Source organism: Ictalurus furcatus, chromosome 11 (assembly GCF_023375685.1).
Source record: "Ictalurus furcatus strain D&B chromosome 11, Billie_1.0, whole genome shotgun sequence".
NCBI classification, from domain to species: domain Eukaryota; kingdom Metazoa; phylum Chordata; class Actinopteri; order Siluriformes; family Ictaluridae; genus Ictalurus; species Ictalurus furcatus.
The window spans coordinates 19,917,889-19,933,300 of NC_071265.1; the positions used below are offsets into that span (position 1 = coordinate 19,917,889).

A 15,412-nucleotide genomic window follows, 5' to 3' on the forward strand; every position below is an offset into this window, starting at 1 on the left:
TTAGATTAAGAGTGAAGTGTGAGCTTGTAAAATGTGTAAAATGTGTAATAGCTGTTATGTAAAGTCATGGGAATTCAAGAAAGGGAGTGGATTTTTTTTTTATTAAAGTGGATGCTACCTAATAATATTCTTTCTCTGTACTGGGGGTGGAGTTTTCCAAGTAACTGTTTGAACTCTAACATGTTTTGTCAGCCAATATATGAAATAAGAAAATTAAAATTTTGCTACTTCTTATTGTCCACTGAGTCCATGGAAGGACAAATGGGAAGGGCATCAAATAGGAGAAAAAAAATTATGAGTGCTTTATGGACGTATTTGGCCCCTGTTTGAGGTTTTCAGCCTGACAGTTGTACTCAATTTAGTCCCTAGTGGTCAGGTTCACTGTGACACCCAGCTGTTGCATGAATGACCCCCAGGTATGTGGTATGTACTTAAGCTGCTCCATCAGAAACAATGTCTTTAGGAAATCGAAAATGCACAACAAATAGTGTAAGAGGGCTTCCACCATTTGGAATAGAGTGGGAAAACCTGGAAGGTAGATGAGACAGAAGGAATCACAAAAGCAATCAACTACAACCATTATAGTGCCTACAATTCCTAAGCCTTCACAAGGCCAACAGCATGATGTACTGTTGTGTTTGGGAAATGGAAATGCTGGCAACTGCTGTGGGACTTTCATGTAATTCCAGCACCTGAAAGCTTTTGAAGAGAAAAGCACATGGCTGGAAATTTGCAGTATGGGGTACTTGATGAAGCTTCTAATAGACCACTGATAGCAGCTGGCAAAGGCAGCAGGTGAAAACACTGCAGTTCCTTGATGGTTTTGAGGGTGCAGCAAACCCTACACAATACATACATTTTCCACCTAAGTGGTAAATGTTTTCCACATGAATACTGTTTTGGTTATAGAAAAGAACCAGCTGGTAAAGAAAGAAATAGACAATGTTGTAGTCAATGCCCTATAAATTGAGACCTAGACAAGACAGAGGAAAAATCTTTATGGTTTACAAATCCAAACTGTATTATCATAAAGTGGTGATGATGCTAGCATTGCTGAACTAAGCAGAGTGCAGCAAAGAAGCACCAGTGAGCAGAGCCAAAATACAAATGCTGATTTCTGCATAAAATAATGAAAATAAATAGTTTTTTATTTGTGTTATCATCATCTTTATCTTAAACATGTTCTTAAACATGTCTTAGGTAAAATTGAACCATCCAGAGCACCCTGCTTCTACTCTGCATGCTTTAGGACACTGTGGACTGGATGTCTATGATGAGTAGACTATGGTGCCAGGCAGTGAGGAACAGCTGGAGCTCTGAGGCAAGTACCCGTGTACAGACTAAGCTTCCCTCTCTCTTTCAAAGTTTGGTGATGGCTACACAATAGCAAATGGTCTCATACTGCTCAAGTATCCTCAAATGAGGTACAGGTTGAGACATACAATACTTAGTCATTAACCAATACTTGACTGAGCTTTACACAACATGGCATTTGACACAACATGAGAATATGGGGCAAAAATCAAGACAGAATTGTTATGAGTTATCTCACACACATTCCTTTTTTGTACATATGTAAATGCACCTATTACTCAATTGAAAGACTAGTGAGCTGTCTGAGATATCTGCATTTGCAAATTACATGTTAACTTATGGTAACGTGTGTTATTACTTACATTACTTTACTTACTATGCTTACTGTACAGTGGAAGGTTGAGAAGAAGGTCAGTCAATACCTCTGCTGGTGGCTGGGTGTACCCTGAAGCCTCAGCAGGAGTACCAGCAGTAACCAGACCAAGCTCAGGTTTCCTGTCTTGAAGCATTTCATCTTGCTGTCTTGAAGCATTTCACTCTATGCCTGCAATTCAGGACCAGTCCCACCCCAACCTCCTTCCTTTTCCTACAGTACCTCAGTGCCAGCCTGTGAGACTCTGGGGTAAGTAAAGCTCCTGTGCTGTTGGACTAGTCTTCATCACTCACTGAGCTTAGTCTGGGTAATGCTGGTACCCCTGCTGAGGCTTCAGGGTATGCCCAGCCACCAGTATTGACTAGATATTAACTGAGCTTCTTCTCATCCTTCCACCATTGTTAAAAGGACTTTGTAAATCAGCAGTGACCAGAGGTAGATACAGGCTTTGAATTTGCTGGGTAAACCTGACTTGTCCACTTCTGCCATCTAGGATTCCAGAGCCATAGTTAGTTGCTAGGATTGAGGTCCTTGAAGTTGCAAGTGAACACCTTTGTTTGACTTTTCACTGACATCTCAATGACGTATAGGTCTGGAGCATGTCAAAACGGAAATAGTTCGTGACCTCGTCGATGAACTTGTCAGTGACCTATAATGCACATCCTTGCCATTATGATGAGTCTCACAAGGTCCTGCAGAATACACCTGATACCAGGTTGGCCTGGTGTAGTCCTCAGGCCAACCATTAATGCCCTTATTACTGCACTCTGACATTGCAGTTTTCATCAGTATATTCATGGACTATGCAAACAGGATGACGGTAGATAGATGACAAAATATAGTCAGTTATATTATTATATTATATTATTATCCAATTTTATACCTCTAGTTTTGACTCTCAGGAGGAAGCTGTCATAGAAGTTAAGGATAAGTTCCCTAATCAGTTCAAGACATTCTGTAATCCGTTTCTGGGGGATCAAACCATAGGCAATAGCCAGAACTAGCAAAATCACTACCAGGCCTCCTCTGTCCTGAGCCTCCCTAATGAACTGGGTGACCAATCCCATATGTTGCAGGCAATCAGGAACATTTAGACCCCCATTTCTGCACTGAAGTGTCAATGTACTTCAGTGTTCTTATACTCCTTCAACTACTTGGATACAAAGTTATAGAATGTCTTGCCCGCCACACTTCCTTATAAATTACACCATTTGTGCATCTTGAATGGAACGCTGTCTTGCCTCTGTGGAAGATCACCTTCAAGATATTCCAGAAATAACAGAGGAATTTTGAACACCACTCAAAAACCTTAAAGGCACCATTAAAGGCACTTTAAAGGTACTCTACCTCTGTCCAGACAGTGGTGTGTTTCCCGATTGTGTCCTGGTGTTCACTAAGCCTTGTTTTCTAGAGTCTGTGTTTTGTTTCCTGATTTCTTTGTTCGCCCATGTTTCTCAATTGTGAATATGGATGATCCTTTCTGACGCTACCTGCTTGTGTATTTTCATGCTATGGCTCATGACAAATATATACACTTTGCCCACAAAAACACTATGCCACTTTTATGTGCTTACATCCTGGCTCATCCACTTACCACATCTTACAAAAGAATTGCAGCTACTTGGAGTCTGATGTACAAGATACCATGAGTGAAATAAGGAATGTGGTCGTATAGGTGGATTGAAAAACTGGTGTATCAGGTGGCTTATTATGCCACCCCACCATCCAATGAGGATTTCTCATGCTGAAAATAAAAATTCCAGTAAGCCTCTTCTTGATTCCCTGGGCTACACCAAGTGGAAATGATGGCTATGAGTTTTCCCCAAGTTGATTAGTTATACATTGTGAACTATACTGGTCTTTCTTGTCAGAACCCTAGCCTGAGAAGGTAGCAGAACCATAGCCTGGGACCCTAGAGCCAAGTTGATGTTCATGTGTGTCATGGCCTACTGGCAGAGCCTAAGAGTGGGCCAAAAACCTGGTCGTTATGGGACACCCAAGCCAAGAGAATATGGCAGAGGTCTCCAGCCTCCTGAGAAAGGTGTTCTTGCTGACCAGGTAGGAGCCTCCTAGGATTCCTTTTTGGGGGGAGACTACAGCCTACAGAACCCTCATGGAGCCCATGTTACCTCAGCAAGTCTGTGCTGTGGCCTCTTCAGCCAAGCCAGAGGCTTATAACTTGGCCTTGCAGCCAAGCAAGAGGTCTGAGACACTCTGCCTCCTAACCCTGGTGAGGATATCATCACTCTGTTTCCTGAGCCCAATGAGGACTTCATTGCTATACCCCAGTGAAGATGTCATTCTGCCTCCTGACCCTGGCAAGGACATCATCACTCCATGTTGCTTATGACTGTGGTGAGGATGTTGTTGCTCTTCTGTTTTTTTCTCCAATTCTACCCACCTTCACACAAGATATTATCACTCCACCTTGCTCAACCTTGCGGAATACGTTGACATTAGTACACCTCGCTCCATCTTTGCAAAGAATGTCTTCACTTGTTCCAGGCAATTCCACCCTCAAGTAATACTGCCACTTGGGAATGTTCTTCCCAGGGGTCCAAGACCCCCTCTAGATCATACAGTCATGCTTTTGAAGCTACATTTTAAGAGGGGGTTCTGTTACAATTTCCTCCTCTGGATGCTTTCTGTTGTTATGGCCATGTGCATTTGTTCTGATTCTAGTCTTGTGTCCACCCGTGTAGTGTCACTGGTGTGTTTCCTGATTGTGCCCAGGTGTTCTGTAATAGTCTTTATATACCCTGTTGTGTCTTAGTTTGTACAGTCACTTGTGATTCTTAATTCTGAATATGGATTCCCCTTGTCCCATTCTATGACAGCAATTCACTGACTGACCATAGTAAACACCACACTGATTTTATGCACTTGTTTCCTGCTTCATCCATTTACTGCACATTAAACAACTGCAAACAAATTACAATTATTAGGTGCAGGTGAATATATACCTAATCTCTATAGAACATTGTTCTCTATAGAACAATCCAAGTTTTTAGGTAGTCTTAGTGAAATTGGTTAACAAGTTATATAAATTCTTGTGAATGTCACATGTTAGCACAATTGGCATTAAATAAGCAAATAATAAAAATAAAAGTCTTCCAAAGTACAGATAAAGCCTTTAAATATTAGAAGGTTGTGTTTAAGTATAAGTTTAAATACTTAGTAAAACTTTGTAATAACAAAGTCACAGGCAAGGCCTCTGCCAAATGCATTAGCTGCAGCAAGTGCATTAGCTGGCAACAGACAAGCTCCTACTAAGCCTTGGTTCAGTAACAGGTCACCTAAGAACATAATCTGTTACCTTTAAGTGCCCTCCACTAATATTGGCACTCTTGGTAAATATGAGCAAAGAAGGCTGTGAAACTTTGTCTTTATTGTTGAACCTTTTGATCTTTTGTTAAAAACATTCAGAAAAATATTCTGCTCTCATGGATATAAAACAATTCCAAACACAACACAGGTTTATAAAAATATCTTTGTTAAATATGTGTGTAACAATTATTGCCACCCCTATAAGTTCATATGAGAAAAATATATTTGACGTATATTCCAATTGATACTTAGCATTTTTTAGTACACCTGGGTGACTAGGAAAAGGAAATTGTTCAACCATGACTTCCTGTTTCACAGGGGCATAAATATGAGGTAACACATAGGCCAAATTCCCTTAGTCATTCATAACAATGGGTAAGACCAAGGAATATAGCTGTGATGTCCGGCAAAAGGTTGTTGAGCTTCACAAAATGGGAAGTGGCTATAAGAAACTAGCACAAGCATTGAAAATGCCCATTTCCACCATCAGGGCAATAATTAAGAAGTTCCAGTCAACTAGAAATGTTATGAATCAACCTGGAAGAGGACGTGTGTCTATATTGTCTCAATGCACTGTAAAGAGACTGGTTCGAGTGGCCAAAAAAATCTCCAAGGATCATAGCTGGAGAATTGCAGAAGTTAGTTGCATCTTGGGGTCAGAAAGTCTCCAAAACTACAATCCGAAGTCACCTACATCACCACAAGCTGTTTCAAAGGGTTTCAAGAAAAAAGCCTCTATTCTCATCCAAAAACAAACTCAAGCGTCTTCAGTTTGCCAGACACTACTGGAACTTCAAATGGGATCGGGTTCTATGGTCAGATGAAACCAACATAGAGCTTTTTGGCAATAAACACCAGAGGTGGTTTTGGTGCACACAGAGAGGTAATCATATGGAAAAGTATCTCATGTCCACGGTTAAATATGGTGGTGGCTCTTTAATGTTTTGGGGCTGTTTTTCTGCCAGAGGATCTGGATATTTTGTTAGGATACATGGCATCATGGACTCTATCAAATATCAACAGATATTAAATGAAGATTTCAGTAAATTTCACAGTGGATTTAGGTCTTGAAAAAAAAGATGAATGTTTACTTGGCAAATATAGACGGTCCATAGAAAAACTAATTCAGGTGTTTGCCCAAGCAAACACACTCTTTGCCTTTCAGACATTATTGATTTTAAGTGCTCTAAATCAATAACAGATCATATACAGATACCAACCTGACAATCTAAATAATATTTTATGAAACTCTTTTAGCATTAAAAATATTTATGTGCTTTATAGTTTTTTGTAAACCCCCAAAAAAAACCACACAAGTGGCCCATCTTCTGGGTTAGTTACTACTTAGATAATACTTTATCTAAGATAATACTTTCTCTAATGAATTTTTTTTTTTCGAGATGAAATAAATATGGTGTCATATTAAAATATATCAGTTTTCATGTTTTTATATTTAAAAAAAACACTTAATAAACCATTTCTTTTAATAGGTAAATATTTATTTCTTTGAAATAGAAAAAAATCAATATAATTACACTATACAAGATTTTCAAAATATAACACTTTAAGAAAATAGCACATTGTTACAAAATTATATAAATTAAATTTAAAATGAATGTCTTTTCTGAGAACTTAACTTACAGTGTTGCCATTTAGACATAACTTACTGTGTATTTAGCAGTACTAATGAAAATGGAAAAACTAAATAATATACACATGTGAATGATTGAAAAAAATAAAATAAAGAAATGCATTTAAATTATTGCATTTTGAGAGATAAAGTGCAGCCCCCAAACATGAAAAAGCTTTCCTGGAAAACCTACATGTGTTCCTGTCAAACATGCAAGTTATAAAGGCAGAAGTTACATAAGCCTAGCATTAGAAAGACTTTGTTCTTTTATGTGGCCCTGATGGTGAAATCAAGAGAAGTGTAAACATGGAATATGAAGCAAATGATGATGCCCTAACCCTGAAACATCCCCATGATAAAATGTTTTGGGACAGGAAGTGCTTTAAAAATCACTGAAATGACAACTTGTTGCAAACCTTACATAAGTGAGCTCTTTGTCTTTCAAGGTTGTTGAAAAGTTTCTGCATTGGATTTGAGCATAATTTCAAAATGTTTGCAAAAAAACAAACAAAATCTAAAAATATAAACAATATCTAAACAAAATAACAGGACTAAAGAATAAGTCTTAAGTTAATATACTTGAATAAAACACCTCTAGAACACACACACACACACACACACACACACACCCACACACCATTTACTAATGCTTAATGTAACCAAAACAGTACCTAAAAAGCTTTGAGAACTTTGGTAAAACATGTCATGTTTTTACTAGATATGCAGATTTAGACATAATCTAATTTATATCTAAACTTCTCAATCCATCAGCAAGCAGACATCAGTGTGTCACTTTTACCATATTGTATACTTAGACCTTCATTTCAGAATGTGGCAATAATTAAATGTTTACCCATCTCATTGGGTAACCAGGCAGAGGTCAGGCCAGTGGCCTCAGATGAAAACTAATCAAACAGTACAGTGAAAAGTCTTGGAGCCCAATAATTGCTATAGAGGTGTCAATTCAGCTGTTCTGCATTTATATATTTATGCTATAAATATCTTAAAGGGGTAACGAACCAGATGATATACTAAAGCGGCTTGGTTATAAACTCTGTTCAACTGGATTGCTTTATATTCTTACTGCATGTAATGTTTCCCTCCCTGGGTATTTGAATGTGTATTTATAATCTCACACGATATGTCAGAAACCTTCATGGTAAAAGTGCCTTTCTGCAACGTGAACTTGATTCTAACAATCCTTATTTGTTTACGTGCACCCACAGGACTCCACGATCATATCAGGCACATCAGTCTTCACAATGCTGTGCTGCGAGTTAAAATAGACCATGGAGAGTGGACGTCTCTGGATGGGAACACAGCAGGATGAGACAGCCGTGTGAATGCCATTGGCCTTCAGCTGGTTGAACACTGTGGCATGGAAGGAGGAAGCGATGCCTGGTGAGCCAGCCAGGTGCTGCGGGCACTGGCCCATACAATAGTTCATGTGGTAGCCCTCTGGCGCGATGATCCAGTCCTGCCACTGGATATCCTGGAACTTGATATAGAAGTCCTTCTTGCAGCAGACGCTGACGTCATCACCGCAGCTCAGAGAGCGCTTGCTAACTGTATGCTTGGGGTCGTCATCACGGAGCTGAACCTGTGCCACCAAGTAGGACCTCTGGGATGCATCAGTACCACTCTGGCTGCACAGGTTTTGGTCTCCCACTTCACAGTGCACTTCCAGCTGCAGGCGCTGCTGCCTACCATCCAAAAAGGCCTGCATGGTGCGGGTGATCGGAAAGGTCTGCCACCCACCCCTTACTACCTCAATGCTGCGTTGGATCAGGAGGGTGCGGTTGCCACTGTTTGTTTCTGACAAGTACACCTGGGCAGAGACACGGCCAACCGGGAGGGGACTGTTGGTCGGGTGCACAAACACCCACAGGGAGGACTGCAGCACCTGTATGCTTTGACCTTGCTCCTGCAGAAACTGGAATGACAAGATGGAGCTGGAATCCACATCATCTGGAAAGAAATTGAACATTTTTTATAGAAGAAGTAAGAGGAACGGATGCAGGAGTAGGAGGACAGGAAATGGATGGATCTTAATAGAACTGTGGAAGGGACAAAGGGTAAAAGATTTGAGGGGAATAAGTGAAGCAGTGCCTAGATTTATTTTGTTTATATACTATTTTTGACGCAAATACAGAAGGACCTCACCAGCATGTAAATTTACAGCATTCATTTTTATCTTCAAAACTAGGTTACATGACCACTGAAGATTTAAACAGAAGTCAATTCAACACTGGAGATTTTGCTCTTAAGTGTAAACTTCTCTGTTATTTTTCACACATATACCCCATCTTAATGAACTTACACCTTAAATTAAAAGTTTTAAAGCCACAATCAGGAATTTGTAAAGCAAGTTGTAAATGTAGTTTCGCATTCATGGCACTATGTGGGTCACAGCTGATAACTGTTAAAGCTGACACCAAAATAGCAGGTGATTACATTCTATCATTGTACACTCTTAAAACAAAGGCTGTCCCTCTGGAGTCAATCTTAAAGGCTCAGTGAAGAACCCATAAGCTGAGTGTTTCCCTATCAGAATGACTCCAAAGAATAAGAAGCTAAGATCTCTGAACTATTCTAAGAACCCTTGAAGAACCATTTTGTTTCTGTTGAAGTACTGTATTTAAAAAAAAATAAAATAAAAGCTCTAGTATGTCAAAGTATTACAAATCCATAGCCAACTACAATAGTAGGCTATTATATCAGTAGACTTTGTCAAAACATACACCTATTGTAACTGATGGTATATCTAAATAGTATGCCAATTACTCTACAAATCTGTGCTTTCATTTATTTTTCAAAACACTTGCCACAAAGGGTCGTGGAAGCACTTTTATGGGTTAATTTTGTGAAACTAAAAGATCCTTCAAGAGCCTTTGGAAACAAAAGTGTAGCCTATAAACACTACTGAGACACTGACACACTACATAGTACTGGTTTTAGTATGAGTAGCTACTAATATTATAAACTACTGGGTTCGAAAGTAAATCAGTATAATATTATATAGGCTTAACTAAACTAAGGTCCTTACCTATATTTGCAAAACTGACGATCTCGTACGCCTGGTCTGTCTGCTGTGCGCTCGCCAGGTTGTTCTCCAGCTCCACTGTGCCATCCGCTCGGACGCGTCCCGCGTGAAGTTTGCGCAGAGCAGTGGCGAGCGCGGCGCGCGGCAGCGTCTGCGTGATGTTGGGTCTCTCCCGCAGGTGAAGTTTGCTCAGAATCTGCTTTTTGGCCAGCTCGATGAGGAACCGCTCCTCCGAGCCCTTGTCCATGTGTCGAGCGCCGCAGGTCGTGCAGCCAGTCACCGCTCCAAGGCCTTGGGGCACGAGCGCGCTCAGCAGCACGAGCGAAGTGAGAACAACACCGCGCCACCCATCACCACACAGGCATGCCCACACGGCTGGATATAAAAAAGAGATTGGTGCCGAAGCTGAACACATTTTTTTTTTTTTGGTGGTGGTGGTGGTTTTTAAACTTCAAGTCCTGTCCTTTAGCATTCACAAGAAATTTTTATTTTTTTCTTTTTTTAAAAAAAGAAAAAAAAAAGAAAAAAAAAGTAAGCGCAAGAATAGGTGATGCTGTCGATGAGGGGTGACTGTGACGCGCGGCTGACTGGAGGATGGTTTGTGCGAGAGGCAGAGCAAAACTGGGGTAATCCACCAAAAGTTATGACACGTCCAATCAGCGCACCAATGAACGAGTCAGGACGCTCGGGCGCGCACGCACGCACGCACACACACACACACACAGTGAGAGTGTGTTTGAGAGAGAGACAGAGAGACACTGTTACGAACAATACAATAACAAAAGTTACTATTACTACCGTCTGTGGGCACAAGAAAGCAAACAGAAGGGATACAGACATAGTACGTGCAGTATAGCCACACTAGAAGGCCAAAATCCTGGCACTCAGTCAGGGCATCACTGGCAGAGAGAGAGAGAGAGAGAGAGAGAGAGAGAGAGAGCTAAGTCCAGAGCTCAAGACCTTTATCCCAATGACCTCCATCCTGACACACATCTAAACCAAACAGTCAACTTCAGGAAAGCATGCGGAAGCACGTGTTGTAAATATCATGCACTTGGCTGTTCACCTCCATGGGAAAGAACAGACCTAATGTCAGACTAGGTAGCTATTTTTACATGGACTGTTTGTTGTTGAACCTGTGACTTGAACACTATCAGGGTGCTTTGCACACTTTAAAAAGCGTCGCACTGTTAAGTGTAAGTAGGGGATATATCTCGTGTTGTTTCTCTTTAATGAACGGATTTGCACCTTCAAAACTAACATTAGCCTGATTTTCCCGAAAGCCTAGTCGCCGCCTAGCAGCAGGACCCTGGAGGTGCAACAACTACAGGACACGAGCCACAGGTCGCAGTTCAGGTGCTTCTGCGCGTGCTGCTATTTAGGCTATAGAAATCAGATTCTGCGGAAACCCATAACACAATTAGATTGGATATCTCAGCAGTCGATTAATAAAATGCATGGAACATTTTACATTTCACACTGAAGCTGATTAGAGAGACAGAGGACCCCTTTCATGTCAGTAGATTTGTAACCCCCCCCCCCCTCCCAAAAAAACCCCATAATCTAGAATAAAAGGTTGTGAGGTTTTTGGTACGAGCCAAAAGTGTTTGTTTACCTGCTCGATAAGGCATTATCTGAAACAAATAGACATTTTCAGGAAAATTGCAAAAAAGTACACACACAAACACACATATACACACACACATGTATTGCACAAACTCCACCCTTTGCTTCATCAGAATTTCTTAGTGGCAACCCTAGAGAGAGAGAGAGAGAGAGAGAGAGAGAGAGAGAGAGAGAGGTAACATATTTCAATTAGTCATTTGTAGAAGTTATTTAAGGATTGTAGGATTCTGTATTGTTCAGAATAACCATGTTCACAATGCACATTTTAGGAAAAAAAAGGGGGGTATTAAACTGTAACTTTCCATGTGCCATGTTGTGGTACCAATAAGGGTATAATTTTGATGCATGTAGTGAACCTTTACGGTCCATTTATGTACCTTAAATCATTATATCCACATTTCTAGTTGAAAGTTACATATTAAAGGTGCAAAAGGAAAATATATCAATGAAGTGACAAGGAACTCTACAATTTAATAGTATTTTTCTGAAAGTGTACAGTGCCTTCCACTAGTATTGGCACCCTTGGTAAATATGAGTAAAGAAGGCTGTGAAAAATTGTCTTTATTGTTTAAACTTTTTATGTTTTGTTAAAAGAATTCACAAAAATATTCTGCTCTCATTTATATCAAACAATTCCAAACAAAACACAGGCACCCCTATGAATTCATATAATAAAAATATATTTGAAGTATTTTCCCACTGATATTGTACATTTTTTTAGTACACCTTGGTGAATAGGAACAGGACATTGTTCAACCATGACTTCCTGTTTCACAGGGGTATAAATATGAGGTAACACATAGGCCAGATTCCCTTAGTCATTCATAACAATGGGTAAGACCAAGGAATATAGCTGTGATGTGCGGCAAAAGGTTGTTGAGCTTCACAAAATGGGAAGTGGCTATAAGAAACTAGAACAAGCATTGAAAATGCCCATTTCCACCATCAGGGCAATAATTAAGAAGTTCCAGTCAACTGGAAATGTTGTGAATCAACCTGGAAGAGGACGTGTGTCTATATTTTCTCAACATACTATGAAGAGGATGGTTCGAGTGGCCAAAAAGTCTCCAAGAATCACTGCTGGAGAATTGCTGAAGTTAGTTGCGTCTTGGGGTCAGAAAGTCTCCAAAACTACAATCTGAAGTCACCTACATCACCACAAGCTGTTTCAAAGGGTTTCAAGAAAAAAGCCTCTACTCTCATCCAAAAACAAACTCAAGCGTCTTTAGTTTGCCAGACACTACTGGAACTTCAAATGGGATCGGGTTCTATGGTCAGATGAAACCAACATAGAGCTTTTTGGCAATAAACACCAGAGGTGGTTTTGGTGCACACAGAGAGGTAGCCATATGGAAAAGTACCTCATGCCCACGGTTAAATATGGTGGTGGCTCTATCAAATATCAACAGATATTAAATGAAAACCTGACTGCCTCTGCCAGAAAGCTTAAAATGAGCCGTGGTCGGATCTTCCAGCAGGACAATGATCCAAAACATACATCAAAATCAACACAAAAATGGCTTACTGACCACAAAATCAAGATCCTGCCATGACCACCTCAGTCCCCTGACTTGAAACCCATAGAAAACCTGTGTGGTGAACTGAAGAGGAGAGTCCACCAGCGTGGACCTCAAAAGTTGAAGGATCTGGAGAGATTCTGTATGAAGGAATGGTCTCAGATCCCTTGCCATGTACTCTCCAACTTCATCAGGCATTATAGGAGAAGACTCAGAGCTGTAATTTTGCAAAGGGAGGTAGCACAAAGTATTGACAAAAGGGTGCCAATAATTGTTGCACACCTATATTTTAAGAAGATTTTTTATATATATAAACCAGGTTTACATGAGAGTTAGAATATGAGTAGTAGAGTGCATTGTTTTTAACAAAAGATCAAAAGGTTCTGCTAATAATCAATTTTTTTTTTTTTTAACTTAACACAAACACTTGAATCATGCAAAATCATGCAATAGTGAGTTAACTTGTACCTTGGACTGAACAAGAACAGATCTGGATTTTACAGGTGGCCTCATGTGCATGCTGTTGACTGTGGAGCAAAGGTCACAAGAACCTTCCAACTAAGAATACCATTAGCCTTCAAACATATCTGTGGAAGTTCATCTGGATGATGTCTAGGTTATGATGTCACTTTAATTACTGTTTGTTCATGTGGTTTTGGAGCCAAATGACTGTACTGTTAATGATAATACAGTATACAGTATACAGTAGTTGAATCAGCTGATTACTCTTTTCATTATTTTATTGTTGAAAGATATGCAAAAGCTAAGGATAAGGTACTTATAATGATATAGAATACTGACTCTTTTTTAAAAATAAAATCTTTAAAAATAAAAACTTCATAAGCAGTAAAACTAAATCAAGTATATTTTTCTGTCATTTTGGTAGAGTAGGCTACTCACAACCTTTTTAATATGTTGGAGGCTGATTACCGTTTACCTTTCGCTCTGACACATATTTTTGAATTCACAAAGAGTTCCTTTAGTAGGTGATGGGGTGAATTACAGTGAATTACAGAAAAAGAAGAAAAGAAACTAAGATAGATCATGTCAGATCTTTTCCCAACTTTAATGTGAAATTGCAAAGTATATAAATAAATTGAAAAACAATCAGATTTTTCAGGGGGAAATGTAAAAATAAAAACTTAATCTAGTTGCATAAGTGTGCACACCCTTAAACTAATACTTTGTGAAAGCACTTTTTGATTTTATTACACCACTCAGTCTTTTGGGGTAAGAGTCTATCAATCAGTGTGGCATGTCTTAACTTATCACATCTTGGCAATATTTTCCCACTCTTTCCTGCAAAAACATTCTACATCCGCCAGATTGTGAGGGCATCTCCTGTGCACAGCCCGCTTAGGTCACCACCGCTTCAGGTCTGGGCTCTGGCTAGGCCATTCAAAACATTGATCTTCTTGTTAATCCATTCTTTTGTTGATTTGGATGTATGCTTTGTGTCATTGTTGTACTGAAAGCTACAATTCCTTTTCATCTTTGGCTTACTAGCAGACACCTGAAGGTTCTGCACTAAAGTTGACTGGTATTTGTAGCTATTCATGGGCTTGGGCTTGGATATTTTTTGTGAGAAAGGGCTTCTGTCTAGCCTCCCTAGCATATAGCCCAGACATGTAAAGAATACAAGAGATTGTTTTCACTTGCAGAGAGTAATCAGTACTTTGTCAGATATTCCTGCAGCTCCTTTAATGTTGCCGTTGGTCTGTTGGCAGCCTCCCTGGTAGGTTTTGTCTTGTCCTTTGGTAAAATTTTGGAGGGACGTCCAGTTCTTGGTAATGTCACTGTTGTGTCCCATTTTCTCCACTTGTTGATGATGGCCTTCATGGTGTTCCATGGTACATCTAATATTTTGAAATTCTTTTATACCTCTCTCCTGATTGATATCTTTCAACAACTGAGAGACCATCCATGCTTTGTAAGCTCTTTGCAGAGCCTCCGGGTACTCCGGTTTCCTCCAAAAGTCCAAAGACATGCATGGTAGGCTGATTGGCGTGTCTAAAGTGTCCGTAGTGTATGAATGGATGTGTGTATGTGTGAGTGAGTGTGTATGTGATTGTGCCCTGCGATGGATTGGCACCCTGTCCAGGGTGTACCCCGCCTTGTGCCTGATGCTCCCTGGGATTGGCTCCAGGTTCATCGTGACCCTGAAGAAGGAGTAAGCGATAGAAGATGGATGGATGGATGGACTTCACCAGTCAGGTGAAACCAAGATGATGTGAAGAAAATCCTGCAGAAAATTTGGGGTTAATCAGAGTAATCTCACTGATGAAAGCTGTATGAACATTACTTTTGAACATGAGATTGAACATGTGGACACACGCTGTATGCAACCAGGCTATTTTTTTCCCTATTTTCCTCCAAAATGTTTCTCGCTTAATTTTTATATGTTGTAATTTCCATTCATTGAGGGAAAAAGATCTGACATGATTAATCTTGGTTTCATATTTTTTTACTTCATAAAAAAAAACTTGCCATTTTAACGTGGGCGTGTAGACTTTTTTTTTATATCCACTGTAGGTGTGAAAACAATGCAAAAAGTCTAAGAAGGCCCTCCAAGGCAGAAGTTG

At 39.9% G+C, this 15,412-nt stretch overlaps 1 protein-coding gene across 1 annotated transcript; it reads right to left on the reverse strand.

The window, feature by feature from the left end:
• Positions 1-5,162: 5,162 nt before the first annotated feature.
• On the reverse strand, positions 5,163-10,822 carry LOC128615201 (inhibin beta B chain). Its single transcript, XM_053637084.1, has 2 exons — positions 9,691-10,822; positions 5,163-8,612 (listed from the first exon to the last, which is right to left on the reverse strand). Exons 1-2 carry the CDS (start codon positions 10,100-10,102, stop codon positions 7,855-7,857), a joined length of 1,170 nt encoding a protein of 389 aa, XP_053493059.1. The 5' UTR covers positions 10,103-10,822; the 3' UTR covers positions 5,163-7,854.
• Between the last annotated feature and the right edge of the window lie 4,590 nt (positions 10,823-15,412).

What these genes read in the sequence shown, in the direction of transcription:
- LOC128615201 (XM_053637084.1), bottom strand. Translation starts at nt 10,102, where the DNA reads ATGTGTTCAGCTTCGGCACCAATCTCTTTTTTATATCCAGCCGTGTGG. An exon ending in CGTCAGTTTTGCAAATATAG is followed by an intron (nt 8,613 to 9,690) that starts GTAAGGACCTTA and finishes ATTTCTTTCCAG; the next exon opens with ATGATGTGGATTCCAGCTCC.